The 17,032-nt window shown below is 44.0% G+C and overlaps 1 protein-coding gene across 5 annotated transcripts in view; it reads left to right on the forward strand.

Annotated features, from left to right (window-relative positions):
* The window catches only part of sulf2a (sulfatase 2a), a 42,204-nt gene that overhangs the window by 15,976 nt on the left and 9,196 nt on the right, over positions 1–17,032 (forward strand). For 3 of the 5 annotated variants that reach the window (XM_046075518.1, XM_046075517.1, XM_046075521.1), the window contains 4 exons: positions 984–1,042; positions 15,300–15,561; positions 16,308–16,547; positions 16,663–16,814. In XM_046075518.1, coding sequence (XP_045931474.1) covers positions 15,369–15,561; positions 16,308–16,547; positions 16,663–16,814 — 585 coding nt within the window. In that variant the 5' untranslated portion in view covers positions 984–1,042; positions 15,300–15,368. The remainder of the gene's footprint in view (positions 1–983; positions 1,043–15,299; positions 15,562–16,307; positions 16,548–16,662; positions 16,815–17,032) is intronic. The other 2 variants (XM_046075520.1, XM_046075519.1) reach the window with 1 other exon arrangement.

Below are 17,032 nucleotides of genomic sequence, written 5' to 3' on the forward strand. Positions count from 1 at the left end.
GCATGTGTGTGTGTGTGTGTGCAGCACCACATTGTTGGGTGAAAAGCGTTTCACCAAAGACTGCGTATGAAATATTAGAGGCTCCATCAGCAGAGAGAGATTAAGGCCAATATTTCACAGAGCGTTGGTTATGGAGATGTCAAAGCTGGTTCGCCTCCGCTCAGATGTTTACATGCTGGACACTGACACCTGTCCAATCGGAACATGGATCAGACAGCTCCACTCCTGTCAACATGTCTTCACAGGCAGACACAGAACAAGGGCTCTTAGCTTACAAAATCACAACTAGAGGCTGGTGGATACGTGGAGACAGTGCTAGACGGCAGCTTGATGGGAAGAGCTGGGTAAAAACTGAAAATTTTCTGTACCTCAGCTGCTGCAGCTTCTGACACCTAGTTTATAGCAGTATAAGGATTTACCTCACCGCCTGAGCAGTGCTTACATAGCATTACAAACAGAAACTAATTATTATCACTGTCGCTAAAAATGTCCTGGAGGGTTAGAGTTAATTATATTCAAAATTAGACAATTTTTACACTATTTCTGGCACATGTCTAATTAAACCACCACCTGAACTATTGCCTGCTTCCTCAGGCATCACAGCATCAGTCAAATATGGATTTTATCTTGTGTAAATATCATGTGGGCTGACATGACGTATGTGGTTGTTTATCTCCATATCCTACAGTTTGTCACCGTGTTTTCGTGTGAAACAGATGTGTCACCATCCCCCAGGGTATGTGTGAGGGAGGACTGGTGACTGGGAGTAGCATCTGGACTCAGAATGGCTTTTAGTGTCTGTCAGGGAGGGCAGAGACAATAAGGCCAGCATCAGGCAGGATTGAACCAGAATGTGTATTTAGATTCATAGATTTAAAGACACGACACAAGATACGAGATAGTCTGGCTCTGTTTGAGCTCCTAAGTGGAAGTTGCATATGTTCCAAGTATTCATCCACTCTGGACTTTGTGTTTGTTTACAGAACTTGGCAGTCAGAGGCTGATTTCAGAACATCAGAGACAGCTTGTTTAGAAAAGGAAGGTAAGACTCCTCACCTCTTACAGTACACACTGGGAAGGTGAAACCTCCGCCCTCTCATTTCTCCCACACACACACACACACACACACAGACACACACACACACACACACACACACACACACACAGAGTTGACTTGCATGTGTCGATGCCTACTGCATGTTTCTGTGTTCTTTTTGTAGCATGTGAGATAGGGGTCAGTGTATGCAAGGCCGTGTCTGCATGTTTCATCACTGAAATGTAATCACAGTACCCAACGGTGCGAGGTTCACTCTCTCCAGTGCAGTCTGCCTATCAATCTGTCTTTCCACCTATCTGCTCAGGTGGAGGAGTGATGGGTATCACCCCTCCACTTGAGCAGACATAAGTCAGGTTCAGATTATTGTTCCTGTTACCATGGATTCTGCAGACCTCTGAGGCAACAAACAACACAGCGGGCCACAGTTAATGTCAACGTTTTATTTACCGTGGGGGATAGATTCGTCACCCCAAGAGGAGACGCACGCATCACGCTGCTTCACTCTCAAAAGCACATCACCTCATTTGATCTGCCTGCCAGTGATTAGCATTTCATTCTGCACAAATACGAAGATGGTTATTGTTGGCTCCACTGAGATGGAATTGATGATCAAAGAGAGCTGGGGGTTGTTGCGGTTGTGTTGTGGCCACAGCAGATGCGCCCTCTCTGGCCGTCAGTTCAAATGGTAATTATGAAGAGAAGAGAAAAAACAGAAAGTGAAATGAAAGATGCAGAGAGTCTGGGTGAGGTAAGGCTGAGAGAAAAAGTAGTGAAAATTAATCAGCAAGCTACAACGCTCAGAATTATCAAATCAATAGCTGAAAGATTGCCTTCACCGACTGTGGCTTTGGGCTGTAACCTAACTTTATATCTTTACTGAACAAGTAATAATAACACAGGCCATGTTTTTTTTCTTTAAATCTGTGACTGGAGGCACTGAGCAAAACGAAATGGAAATGTTTTTGTGCAAACAATGTTTTAAAGAGCAATAAATCTGCAAGGACCTGGACACATCACCACTGCAGTGTTGCCACTGTCCTGTCGGCTGTTTACCAATAACATGCTTGTGCAGCTGCTGTGATCAGAGTTATCCTGTGCGAACAGTTGGATAGCAGCAGAGGAAGCAGCTCTCAGCACATGTGGGCACATTATGTACACAGCTGTACACAGTTGACTCATTATCACTTACAAAGACATCAGTATGTGACTGTAATCAGTTGTCCTTTTTGATTAACAAACAGCTCCTAATATAGCCGTGATAGTTTAGTGTTTTGTTTGTGAAAAAAAACCATGCCTGGCTATGTAACTTTTCTTTACAAAGCATCGGAGGGAGCTGAACTTTGATTTCCCTTCTTGTCTCTGTGAAACTAGCAAGAGCAGACAGGTGAATGATGTGCCTTTGGTAAGCTATTCTGTTTGAGGACTGATCTCCACTTCAAAACCCCAGCATGAGGACAGCATTCACCTCTCTCTTTCTTCCTCCTCTTCTTGCTGGCAGAGGGGGCCTTCGGCAGTGCAGTATAAAAACCAAAAGTCTTCAAGAGAAACTCTTCAAAGGAGCTGTTCATCTGCCGAGTGAATTCCTCATCAATTCAGTATTCTCCTCTTAAACCACGGCCCCTTCTTCAGAGCCCTGGTTGATTATGACCAGAGTTATGTGATATTTCTCCTCCATTCTTTGCAGCTGGTTGTGTAAGATGCTTTTGGTATCTTGTGAGTGACGAAGGGATATTTTCCCATAACACTTTGGTGGATTAGCCTGTTGTCTGCTGCGATTTTTACTTCCTCACATCCTCCCTGGGGTCCGTGATGCATATTGTGGGGTTCTGGGAGCATTTTCCTTACACTCATTTTCCACATCAGCAAGATGGGAACTGCCAACTTGCTTTCCTGCCTCAGCCTGCATTCTGCCCACTGATTAAAAGTCAAATATTAAAGTGCTCTGTTGTGAGCTTGGCCTAATTGATTCTTTCCGCCGGGTGCACACAGAATGGGCTGACAGCAGGCGATACCAGGCTTTGTCAACATCGGGCATGCTGCCTGACGCTCAGGACGGCACCCCAACAAAGCCCCCTGTGAGTGTGCCAACCTGCGGCGGCACACACAGAGAGGCCACTCGGCACTCTGGCCAAGCTTTATAGTAACAACAGAGAAGCAGCTCATTCTTTTGCTGTGTGTCAGCTCCCATCGGCTGGCTGGGAAGTCAGCTTTCTATTTGTAAGGAAATGGCTGGCTGTGAAGCAAGTGTGTGTATGAGTGTGTGCATCTCTGCACTTGAAAAAAAAGATCTCATCTGCCCACTTGCATAACCACTCAGCTAACTAAAGCTATCTGGGGCGATGGTGCTGAAAGGAGGTTTCATCTGAATTCCACAAAAGGCTCTCTTCTTCCCATCCGATCCACAGCTCTCCTGCCGTTAAGATAATTGCTTTAATAGCCTTTAATCACAGCCATGTATAACAAGGAGCTTACCAAACACAGGATGACACAAAATATGTTATCACTGCCCACCCTGTAAAAAATTCAGGACATCTGGTGGAGATACAGGGATTCTGGTTGAAGCCCCATATTTTTCGCTTGTAGTGTTTTACTCTCCCTTAACTATGGTGTAGGGATAATTAATTGAATTTCTACAGCAGTCAAACAGTGTCCCTCTTTCCTCCACAGACTGAGGCAGTGTATCCCTGTCCACCTCTTCCCTGCTTACCTGCTTACCCTATGAATTTACTGGCTACTTTATGTGTGTCTTGAATTGGCTGTACTCCCCATTTATTTTGATTACTTTTCTACTTCTCATGTAGCAGAGTGCAACAGCAATCTTGGCTCTACAATGCTCATTAAGCGCAGACATTCATCCACAACGCTTTTCTCATGAATCTGATTGACCTTTTCGCTCAGTGTGATCCAAAGGTTTTGGCACCTATTAATCGCCCCCGGTTGAAAAGCTGGGTATATCTCCTGTCCTGTCTGATGCTTTATGTTCCGTCTGAGCTGATAGGAAGGTGCGATAGGAAGGTTTGAGGTGCGGGGGTGGGGTGATGGAGGTCAGCGTGCTGGCCAATGGTGCGGTAATTACTCTGTTAGTGAAATGGGGCCGTGCGCTGCGCCTTTAACACAGCACTAATTACAACACAAGGGTGATGAACTTGATCAAGGCGCTACTAATTCATGTTTAATAGAAGAGATAGGGAGAGAACTGAGAAAGAAGGTGAAGAAGAGGGTTGCCAGTGGGTGTGTGTGGAAAATATTTTGAAGAGGACAGAATCACAACATGTACCTTTTCTTTCTGTGCAAGTGTTTTACATACTTTTGACCCATCACATTTCATTGTGACGGATTGGCAGCACAGTGGTGGAATGGTCTCCTGTCTGCTTCAGCAGTAAAGGCCACTGAAAAGTAATCACAGCGTCCTCTCCCCTGAGTACTGAGCAGGGTTTAATTTCTTCCTCCATCCTGTTACTTCACTGCTGCAGATCCCAGGGGGGGTCCAGAGGCTGAGTGGGGGTCATGATCACAAGCACAGGGGGGCCGACAGCTGGCTGCCTTTCTGACAGGGGCCTAATGGAGGGCTAATAGGAGAGAGTTGAGTCATAGAGACCACTGCTGTGACCTTGACATGAGCCTGTGGAGCCAGGTAGACAGGAGGAGGAGGGGGGACAGAAAGGTGAAGTATTATTATAGAGGCCGATGGGCAGGTGGTTTAATAGTATCTTTCTCTTCGCCATTCTATCTCTGACTCTGTGTCTGTTTATTTGAACTTTGCTTACTTCTGTTGTCCAGCTAGTGACTTGTTTTCTTTCTCCTTTGTGTGCGGGTGAGTCAGTTAGCTAAGTGTGTATGTGCGTGGGTGTTGGCGTGCTTCAGAATAAATGTTTAAATAGTACTTAGATATTCTTTCAAAGTTTTACTTTCCTAACCTTTGTTTTTTATTACTCTTTGTTGTTGTTTCAGCAATTCTCTTTACTGAGAGAAAAATATTTTTTTCTGTGTAAGTGCTGATAAAGTATTCTGTTTGGGAGAATATTTATTAAGATTACAGCAACTTGAAATTTGTATTACTACATGCAAACTAAAACTGTTATTTTAGAAGTCGATTTCAAGTTTCAATTATGTCCTTGTAAAGTTTACTGACAGTGGTATTTTAAACTTGATGACTTTGGTGACTGACTGGGTCCCTTGACAGTTACATTTTGTTTCAGCTGTTGCAGACTGGCTCCACCACCCCTGCCTCCTGAACAATCATCATGCTCCAACACGGAGTATGTTTGCAACTAAAATAAATAATTTTGCCCCTGGCTATTTTAATTACAACTTATTGTAACTACTAACTAAATAACATTCTTCTTGACACCTTTAGTGTTTCTACATTCGAACATGAGCATACAGTGTGCATGTTTGTGTGTGTGATTTACTCTGGGCATGATTGCATTTGTCTCCCTTCTCAGTCAGTGATACGGATCAGAGGGAGGTCAGGCCTGCCGGGACAGCCAATGAGCATCATCTACAGTAAGGGGAGAGCCACAACCGCCTGATCAATCTGAGCTCTCATTAAAAGGCTGCCAAGCCCCTTGCAACCTAATACTGTATCAATACTGTAGCACCACAGAGAGACCTCCAGAGCTGTTAGGCAAGCCGCTGGCAGCTTAACTGTCATTACCGGGCGGGCAGCATGCCAGAGACCCCCTTCCTGGGCCACTTAGGCTCCCCCCATGGTCCCAAACACAGGTCAGCACAGACAGATGGGCTGTCTGGGCAGCTGTCCCGGGGACGAGGCAGAGAGAGATGGATACCGACCTGTAGAAGAGGAGACAGCCTGTGCTCTCTCACAATATGGAGGGATGATGTGGGCTGTGTGTGTGTGTTGACTGCGTGCAGTTTACACAGCGCTGTGGTTTCACCTGAGGCTTGTTTGTTTTCAGTGGGTATTTTCTGTGTTGGTCGTTTACCGTCGCTGATTACAGGGACCATCAAACACGCTTGTGTTTAAACTAAACAAAAGACAAAGAGTTTGGTTAAAAAAAGCACACACTCTGAACTCTGTACTTGTTGTTACAGATTCAAAAAATCTGCTCTGGATTTTGGCGTATATCCCAAGATTCCTGCTGGGAAAACCACAAGCACTGAATAGCGCTCTGTGGTGATTTCTGAGTAGAGCAAATGGGGGGAATATAAGTGGCCATACATAGAAAGCCTCTGTAATTCAGATCATTGTGTGGAGGTCTCCCCTCTGTGCTCTAGTCTTAACCCCCTGTGTGGTTCCGATAGGGGAGGGAGGGATCAGTGTGTGCGTCTCTAAACCCCCAGTAATCCACCGACAAAAGGGCCGGGAGAAAGCCAGCTAGCAAAGGTGGGGGGGTGTTAGGACAGAGAATGGGAGGAGTAAAGAAGTGGTCGTCGCCTCTCCAACCCCCAAGGGTATGCTTAACACCAGAGACGATGGTCCTCACGGCGCCCACAGACCCCGCCACCCCAGGGTAAGACATCCCTCTCCTGTGTAGGGCCTCTTTGAGTAGTCAAGAGTCATTGTTTATCAGTCGAGTTGAAGAATCCCAAATCTATAAAAGTGATCACTTCTACAGCAGCTGAACTGTAACTTTCAGCCACCGTATTGATTTATCCGGGCTGTCTGTTATTTATTCAGTGGGCGGGCGGCAGTTTACTAAAAGTTGAAACGGATATTGTCTATAATCATCGTTAAGTCAGGGCCATTAGGAGCAGTCCCCACTGCAGGTGCTAATTTCATGATGAGGAGAGAAATGGCATGTAATTAAAACACAACAAATGACATCTTAAAACCCATGAGTCCTGTGGAACATGATCTCATTTTCTAAATTGCATTATCCTGAGTAGATAAATATCACTGTGTGCATCCCAATAATGTTACTCTCATCAAGCTTTTTTAGTGTTATGCAGTTCTTAGCAGATCACATTTTGAATTATGTCTGATTTCTCATTGGTGCCAAAGTTACAGCTAAATGTCATGCAGAAGTCATTTGGCTGCACTGAGGTCTCAGTGAGGTAGTTAGGTCGGTAGAACAATTGGCCCCGGTCGATTTGTCTGTAATCCATTTAACTGAGATGTGACACACTGTAGGGGGGCTTTGCCTCTGGTCAATAAGTACCAATAAGAAACAGCCATCACTCAGCGGGCTGCCCTGTCCACCAGCTTGCTCACTTGTTTCAGCTGTCAGCCCCTTTCTCAAAGGAGCTGGCAATTGTGCCGATCTTTCGGACGCACCACAAATGGCTTTCCCATACAAACCTCAATAGGACAGGAAAGGCAAGGACACTCGCAGACTGCAAAACAGGCACATTTCCCTCCGACATCTGAATAAACCCATCTGAAGTGAAAACAGCTACGTATTTACAAAACACCATTGACAGTTGCTCATTCTCTCAGTCTTAAACCCCTGGAGGTGGGGCTGTGGGGGGTTGAACCCAAGTCAGGGACAATCGAGGCTCTGTTTGTGATTTCTCTAACACCTCCGTGTTCTTTTTGGGCTCTCTTGGAGCGTACCGTAAGGGCGCAGAGGAGGAGGGGTAAATGCCGTGACCCTGCCGTGGACCCTGAGTGAAGTCCCCCAAAAAACCTGCAGACCACCACGCTAGACCTACATGCCACCAGGTTGCTGCTGGAAACAGAGAGTAAGAGCGAAGTGGACGTGTGAGGTTGAAAGAGAAAACCGGTGTCTTAAGTTATGTAGGCTGAATTCAGTCACCAAAACATCCTCACTGCAGCAGGTTTTGACATTGTTATTTGTGGTGTGGCTGCAATCCAAGCTCATTATGAGGAATATCTTCACCGAGTTAGCTAGTTAAACCTGGAGGGGGAGACAAAAAGGCAGGCAGTAGATGTGTGATGCCCCTCTAGTGCTGCCGGGGCCAAACAATTTCAGAACAATACAATAATACGATGCTGTTCATTTCCTCAAGATTCAGGGATAATTAGCCTAACTGTTGTTCTCTCCTTTTATGTCCCCTTGTTGGAAAGAGAAGTTTGAAGTCTAATATGCAGAGTGTGGGTGTGTTTGTGTGTCTGTCACTCTTGTCACTGTGTGTGTGCGCATGGTGTACATTTATAGTCAACAGAGCAGACACAAGGAGTCTGTCGGAGCTCTTTGTTCTCCAGCGAGAACACATCATGACTGGGCTTTTTGTCTGAATTGACACCATCATACACTGTCTCTTTCCCCCTCTCTCTCTCTGTCTATGCCTCTCTCTCTCTTCCTCACCCTCCTGTTTTTTCCACCAAACCATTCACCCGGCAATCTATCACTCCCTCTCACGATGAAACCATTTAAAAGACAATGGGCCCTGTGGATTATAAAGTTGCAGAGACGGAGACAATTTTCCCCCTTGTATCTGGGTGTGCACCAAGCTCTAGCTCTGTGAGGAAGTTATCCAAAGTATAGCGTGACTACCAGAACATGACTTCTGAGGACAGTTTCCTAGTGCGTGTGCCTGTATTTATAATTTATCAGTTTGTTTGTTTATTACCCTACTTCCATGTAACTTTCACTTACATACTACTTCATGAATATTATTTGCACCATAAATCTTAAAATAACCAATTAAAAAGTCCATTAAATACTCAAAAGTATGTGGACACCCAGATATTACCCAAGTGAGATTGTTGAACGTCAGTGTGGGCATTAATAAGAATGTGTGTGTGTGTGTGTGTGTGTGTGTGTGTGTGTGTTTCCAGCCAGAACACATCACAGCTTCACCCTTTTTCTCAGGGCAGCAGACTCACTGCAGGATTAATAATGTGTTGAGTACAAAAATTACATTCATTCATATTTCACAGTCTGGGCAGCACATTCCACATGGTGTTAAAGGTCTGTGACGAATATGTAAACAAGAAAAGGAAACACACAAAAATATAGAGGCAAACTGTTCAACAGTAACTGCAGGAAGAAATATTTCACACTCGAGTCTCCTCATCGCCGCAGAAATCTCATTTTCTCACATTTAAAGTCTAACCACTGCTCTTTGTGTCTCCGTATTCAAACAGAAAATTGCTGTGCAGGTTCTGACTGTCATCTTAAAATGTCTGCAGAGTGCCAAGCTTATCAGAACTGGAGGGAAATCTAAATTAAATCTTCCTGGTGAATGGGATCAGCCTCGGCATTATCTCTTGTCATTCTCAACTATTAAAGTTAGTGATTGGGAAGTAAATGCATATTTGTCAAAAGAATGTGGCAGGTACAATTTGAAACCAAAGAGCTGAATATGATTACAGGGTTATCAACCAGGGACCGGAGAGTTTGGACGGACCTTGCTGTTGAAGCAGCAATAGGTTTAGCTGTCATCAAACCAACATTAATAATTGATAAGCCGTTAATGTAGAGGTCATTGGTAGAACAAAGTACCAAAGTAGGAATATTCTTACAGCACAGAGGAAAGTAAAGGTGTAGGTGTTGAGATAGTTGATAGGCACACAAGCATTATGAAGCTTTGAATTACCTTGTTGTTAAATTGTGCTATACAAATAAACTTGCCTTGCCTTTTACCAACAGTTCACAATGAGATCATTTAGCCATCACGGTGGCCTTTCCGTTAGACCGTTAAGTGTCGATTAATACTACAGGTCCAGCAAAACAATCTTTTGTCATTAATAAAGAAGTCGGGTAGAACTTTTTCAGTCATTCTGTGAGCAACTGTGATCTGATTTTATGTGGCGCACGGCATGAGTCTCCACACAGCAGGGCACAGTGACAGGAGTTGGTTCCCTCACTGAGAAGTTGCTCTTCATCTAACAGCTCAGTGTGGCTGCTCCTTCTTTTTCCAATACTCCCTGCAATATTTCAAAATGATCTGCTGTCAGAAAATACTGAAAATGACTTGAGTATAACATTGCATTTCCTGTGACTACTTCATAATAAAGTCAACTTGTGTTTCGCCTGTTTAATGCTTTTAATCTGTAGCTGCAGCAGTAGGAAATGTTCTGTTTACATTAACAGTAACTAAATAAAGCATTTTGTCGCTACTGAATCCCAGTTCATAATACTGCAAACACACAAATATTGTAATACTTTCATGGTGACTGAGCTGTTGGCTCAGTTATAACAATTGTATAACCTCATTATAAAGGTACTGACTTAACACACATTTATTCAAATGAAAATCTTCATGATTGTTACATTAACCAAGTGTTGCAGCTGCCTAGCCTTAACTATACCATTACAATAGTTACTTTGTCATGACCAAAATCTTACTCTAACTAACCATGTACAGTAGTTTTTGGTGCCCAAACTTAAAGTGGCTATAATTGATTGCAGCAGGCAGCTGTTTTCAGCAAAAAAAAACCACATAACACGTAGCACCAAACATCAGACAAATTCAGATAGCAACAGGGTAGTTAAAATGGAGCATTTAGCAGCTAAAGAGACAGGCATTTCCCTCAGGAGTTGGTAGAGGCCAAAACAGAGCTAAAAGAGAGTGAATATTGGGCTTACATATATCAGGTGGCCAGAAACACAACTCATAATGAATGATAATGTTGCTCTGGAACTGCTGGGTGTGTAAATAAGCTACAGTTTGCTAACATGTTCATCATATCAACTTGGGTGACGTTAATGTTGTGTTGACCCAAAAAATATTTCAACTACAGGGTCAAATGAGCAGAAAATTATACGAGTGCAGTGTCAAAGAACGTTGTCATTTAGGTACGAGATTCACAAGCCTGATTGAAAAGCGATTTTACGACTGTGTTTTTCCAGATTCTGGTGGTGGAGCAAAGATTTGCAAGCAGAGAATGATAGATGAAGGATAACAACAAACCGTGGCTTCTTATTATCATGAAAAAAGCATTCCATACTGTATTGAGAATTGCAAACCCCTCCTTTCACGACACATGCACACACACACTCACACAAATACACACACACACACACACACACACACATAAACTTCTCAGAGAGAAAGTTACTCTCACATAAATGCATGCAGTTGCAGAATTAGCATCTGAATGCCAACTTTTGTTGGTAAATTCAAGGGTCCTTGGAGATTTTGCACATTCTGTTCAGAGCTAGGCAGCCCAATGGGAACAAAGTCACACATTAGCAAAGCCCTGCCAGCCTCAATTATGACCAAAGGAATTGGCTTGATAGTGTTGCAGCAGGCCACATTCAGAACTGGATGTGTCTATTTAAACTTTCCTGGCCACTTCCTTTATGATTTCCAGCTCTAGAATACCTTGGATGGCACATTCCTGCACCGAGGACGACTCAGAAGAGATTTGGAGGTTCGCTGCCGCCGCATTCTGTTTTATTCTATTCTATTTTATATGGAAGCCTTGGTCTGTGAATGTAGTTTTCATGTTTGGGAAAATCCATTTGCAGTGGAAGTGCTCAGGCTTTGTTCTCTCCAGATTCTATGCCTAGAGGTTCTTTCTCTTTCTCACACTTTCTCCATCTTTTCTCTCCATCTCTCTCTCTGTCTCAGTCAACACGTTTGTGATAGAGAATCCAGGAGTCTGGCTTCAAGCTTGTGGGCCTTCGCCTCCGTATTTCATATGCATCATGAGACAGAGCTGATTAAATTGCAAGTGTACGCCATGACTCGTCCTCCTTCAATATGTAATAAATGTGTGTTATTTTTCCTCGGTTTTCTCATATTCTGTCTGTGTTTCGTGCCTTCTTAGGGGGCTGCAGATTGGATGAATCAGACTTCATGCCTGTTTCAAAGCCCAAGGTGTTTTATTTATGGGGGGAAAGTACATTAACGCCTCTGTGAAGTCTTTGGAAGATTTATCAAGCACTCTCTCAGCTTCTTCACTGCCTCCCTTGAACTGTGATACTTGAAGTACAGATGTGTGTTGTTGGGCAGTGTTACATATCTGTCTGTTGATCTGGTGTGTGTTTTCATCCGTCCACTCTTGCCACCATCTAACCATCATGCCCATGCTGTGACATGGCCAGCTCTGTTGTCACGGCATTTATAATTCAGTCCTATAAATAAAAGATGGACAGCATTAAGTTTTTATCTGGTGATGCAGTGCTGCTGTCTCTTAGAGCCTCTTTACAAGCGAATGACTGAAGAGCAAAACTTTCCTTCTCTGTTCTGACTTCCAGGCATCACTTGGCATTAGTATAACCTTAGATGATCCTTGTTCCTCAAACATGCTTTTAGAAGCTTATTCCCTATGATCTCATATTCTGCTAGCTTACTCCCCAGCCCTTTCTCTCTAAGCCCCCAGCCTTTAATGAGTTTTGCTGAGAGTTATATTTACTCATGTTGTCTTGTGCTTCTGTCTAAATGGCAAAAATTCCTCTTTCATTCTGCGTTGTCGGGCTGAATCAGCATTGTCGTTTCGCAGTACACTTAGTGCAAAGAGCTGATGTGGGCAGAGCTCTGTCAGGAAATAAGCTCTAAATCATCCCAGTTTACAGAAACAACATGGCTTGCCTTGCATTATGAATGCATACAAAACCATCACGTTGGTCATGTTGTTGGAGACTGAGGACATCTTGGCTAATACTGCTGTTTTCTAACGGTTGTCTGTCTCTGTTTTTGCACACATCTTCAAGGTATAATGGCTTCTGTCTGTTTGGACGTTTGGTTTCCTCTGCTTCTTTTCTTTGCGGTTTCATGTAGCATCTGCCACCCGGAGAGATAAACAATACGGGCAGATAAAAGAGAGTGGGAGAGAGCAAACTGGAAAGAAAGGACTGTATGTGTCAGTTAGAGCTGATAAAAGCCTGAAAATCCAATTAGTCCTCAGTATCAGTGGAAGGGGGAGGCCTCATGGGAGTAATGTCAGAAAATATCCACCAGCGTAGCATGTCAATAACACAATATTTACATACTTGGCTGTTGATAGATCAGTGTGTTAAATCGAACTGGATGGTTTCTTGTAAATATGGACTATATTTGGTACTGTCCCCTGACGGGTTCAGCTTTTTAAACAAATACACAGCTATGAAATGGAAGTACTGTACCTTCCACATTGCAAACCTCTCTGGAAGAGGAACCAATGGCAAAGGACCATTTTAATATGAGCACACTGAATCTATTCACTGTAGATGTCCTGGAATCCATTTTGATGATCCATTCACTGCTGGTTGCAAACAGAGCTGGTTAACTGTGTGTTTTTCTATCACCAGGTTGTTGTTTTTTTTCTTCTTGTGGATTTGCTTGTCGCTGCTGTCTTGTTTTCATCCCATGCCAGAAATGAAAGAGGGATGCAGGCTGGCAGGGAGAGAGCATGAGAAAGGAGCAAAGACAATTTCAAACAGCACAGTGCCCTGGGTCAGAGCTCATGTGTTCCTCTGAGGAAGAACCACATGCCCTGGGAGTGGGAAACCAGAGCAAACACAGCTGCTGTTATACAGATTTATTTGTGTGTGCGTGTGCACATATTCACATGCACGTGGTGTGTATTCGCCTGTGTAGGTGTGCGCATTTGGTGCAAATCAAGACCACGGAGGAGGATGGAGGACATGTGTGGGTGTTTGGGAAGACCTTAATGAGCACAATCTGGACAACGGTGCAGACCAGAGAGGAACAGGGAGCTTTGTGTTAGACAGAGCAGCTCTCCTACATTCAGCTCACACTTACTTCATCTGTTGTGACTCAATGCATAGCGATAAAGATTCACAGGAGCGACGTTTCTCCTCTGTAATCATCTCTTCCCTTAAATGTTTAATACATTTTAGATTTGTGCTATTAAGGGTTTCAGCCTGTCTTTGATAAGTCAGTTGTGTGCGTGTGCATCCAGGCACAGTTGCGTGTGTGTCATCTCTTCATTTGTTGCTGCTTATCCCCATGTCGAACTGTATTCCAGTCAGGTTGTTGTTAAGGAGGAGTGTCAGTCCCAGCAGAGGGAAGCTGCCGTTGTGCTTTTGTTATTGTCTTCACCTTCAAACGGGGATTGCTTTGGCCACATACTCCTTGTGGACTCACAGACACATACACACACATGCACAAACCCCCACCTTACTCTGACAGTGGAGCACCTCGGTGGGCACACTGACGCTGCTGCTTGTAAACTGAGTTTATGACTATTGTCACTGGGGTGTGTTGCTGCTCTGATTATGTGTCATGGTGAAATAGGCACAAAAGCCCAGCTCTTCTCTTTAGCCCTCTTCATTGAATAGTAAATGTATGACAAATATCAGCACAATGATAGGTATGTGAAATAAAATGATTTTATTTAGCCTACTTTTATTTAATAAGTTTAGTTTAGTGTATTGTAACATATTTTCTATATTTGATGGTCATTGTTTCAAAATTACACTCTGAATCAAACATATTTTTAAGAGGTAGGTTCTTGCTTTATCTGTTGAGATTTAGTGAACATGGTTGAACAGTAGATAACTCAATAAGTAAAGATTCTCTTGTTTCTATTGCTTTGTTTACTTTAAATTCTGCAGTCAGTGTTCTTGCAGCCCAGACAGTTAAGTACTCCTGCTACTGTATATGTTTGCAAGGGAGTATAACCAACAGTTTCTGTGGTAAACTCAGAGGGGATATACTCTTAATGAGGAAAAGTTATTAAGAGCTAATAGGATTGTAATCTAATTTTGGTGAACTGCATGTAGAGATTAATTAAGAAAAAGCTCTATTTAACACACACTTGACTTTAATTGTTATGTTAAACTAACACAAGGAGAGCGGAATTTGTAATTTTCTGCACATCTAGAGGCAGTTGTTTATTGACCTTGGTGATATTGCCACATTTATACAGCTTGCTTTCATTTTCACAGGTACTTTTTTCTGTTCCACACTGTCTGTTGACTTGGTATAAAAAAAAAGTCATTGTTTTCTAATCTTCAGAATTGAAATCTTGCTCTCTTTTCACATTGTCACTCTGCTCATTGACCCCTGTCCTGATTTTCCTCTCCTCATCCCTTCTTCTTCTGTCTCTCTCCTTCACCTCTGCCCCCCATACCTCCTCCCACCCCACCTCCCCACATCCCTCATATCCACCCTAACCTCTCTCAGGGGGAGGTGTGTCCTGAGCTGGCCCTGGGCCCAGGCCCATTAGCCCCAGCCTGGCAGCCATGTGCTCATCACCAGAGATCATTACACCCAGCCAATGACACCACTCTAATGCATCATTAATGATTGATTAACGAGCTGAGCTCAGCCCAAACGGGTGCATTTGTACGGAAGAGCACCCTGTAATGGCTGTGCAAGGCTTGCATCTGCTATTTTTCACTGTGTTTTGTGTGAGTCCATGTGTTGTGTGTGTGTGCATTTTATTCTTATCAGTCTCTCTCTGTGTCCTGTCTCTCAGGTTCAGAGAAGGAGCTGAAGACTTTGTGTGTGAATCAAAGGACTGAGGAGGTGACTGCAGTGTAGTGTGATGGCAGGGCTGGGGCTCTCCGCCCCTCTCCCTCTTCTTATCTTTATCCTGGTGGGAATCCTACCTGTGGTCCAGGGCTCTGGCTACCTGTCTGGATATCGCCTCAGGTCTCGCCAGCAGAGGGACCGCCACATACGCAACGTCCGACCCAACATCATCCTCATCGTCACTGATGATCAGGACATAGAACTGGGTAAGACAGTTTCCTCCATTAATCCTTCCCTTTGTGTGTGTGTGTGTGTGTGTGTGTGTGTGTGTTTGTGCCTCTATCTCTTTCTGTTTGCTTTGTGTCCATGTCCCATGGGTGTGAGTATTCTCTCCATGTGTATCCAACAGCATCAGGAAAGGGACATCAGCCTAATGCTGCCTCTTGGCACCATTCAACTGGCCCACTCAAAGTCATGTGCTCCCCTTGCCAACTCCTCCATTGCTGGCATGAAATAAGGGTGGCCTATGGCTTCCATTGTCTGGATGCCAAACCCTGGCCATCTCCCTTCCCGCTTAAGTCCTTTAGCGGCGTATTGGACTGGAGTGGCTGCATAATGGCCTCAGTGACATCCTTTGTCCTCCTGTGATCGCTAGTGAGAAGACTCCCATTGAAAAGCAGGAATTTATGGTCAAGCATCTGTTTTCCCAAACAATCACCATCAGCCTGAAAAGCTTTTAGTACACAGGAATCCAAATGGGTTACACTTTACCGAAAAGATTTGTTCCCTCATTTACTTTCCCCCCTTCTTTTTCTCTTACTATGTTCAGAATGTGTTTTGCTCTTTCCCCCTTGCCCTACATTTATATTTTTCACTATACTGTGTTTTCCTCAGTCTCTCACTCTTGTTTTCTCCTCCAACTGTTTCATGTCCCCTTGCGCCCCTTTCATTTGAATCCTTGGCCTTTGAATATAATCTCGCCCTCCTACCCCTCCGTACTGTTTCCTCCCAGGCTCAATGCAGGCCATGAACAAAACTCGGCAGATCATGGAGAAGGGCGGCACGCATTTTTCCAACGCTTTCTCCACCACGCCCATGTGTTGCCCGTCCCGCTCCTCCCTCCTGACAGGGAAGTATGTGCACAACCATCACACCTACACCAACAACGAGAACTGCTCCTCACCCTCGTGGCAAGCCCACCATGAGCCGCACACCTTCGCTGTACACCTCAACAACTCTGGCTACAGGACAGGTGAGCGCCGCAAGTCTGATACATCAATGTCAAAATAGATTTTAAAAGTTAGTATTAAAGATGCATTGCAGTCGAGGACCAACATTAACATACTGCTTGCCTGTTCCTCACTCAGCCTACTTTGGAAAGTATCTGAATGAGTACAATGGCTCCTATGTGCCCCCTGGCTGGAAGGAATGGGTAGCACTGGTGAAGAACTCACGCTTCTACAACTATACCCTCTGCAGGAACGGAGTGCGAGAGAAACACAGCAGTGACTACCCAAAGGTATTGATACACTGCGCCTGAGAGATATCACACAACTGCCTTCACAGAATGATTGCCAGTAAAAGTTAAAGTATTTTGGGATTACCTTGAGATATGTAGTAGTATCTCTACATTTTAAGATTTTAACAATAATTAACCATATGTTTAGAACTTGCAGCATCACGTCTATCATTTCTAAACTTTAATATACCCCCCCCCCCCCCCCCCCCCCCCCCCCT

This window comes from Micropterus dolomieu, linkage group LG18, assembly GCF_021292245.1.
Source record: "Micropterus dolomieu isolate WLL.071019.BEF.003 ecotype Adirondacks linkage group LG18, ASM2129224v1, whole genome shotgun sequence".
In the NCBI taxonomy this organism is placed as follows: domain Eukaryota; kingdom Metazoa; phylum Chordata; class Actinopteri; order Centrarchiformes; family Centrarchidae; genus Micropterus; species Micropterus dolomieu.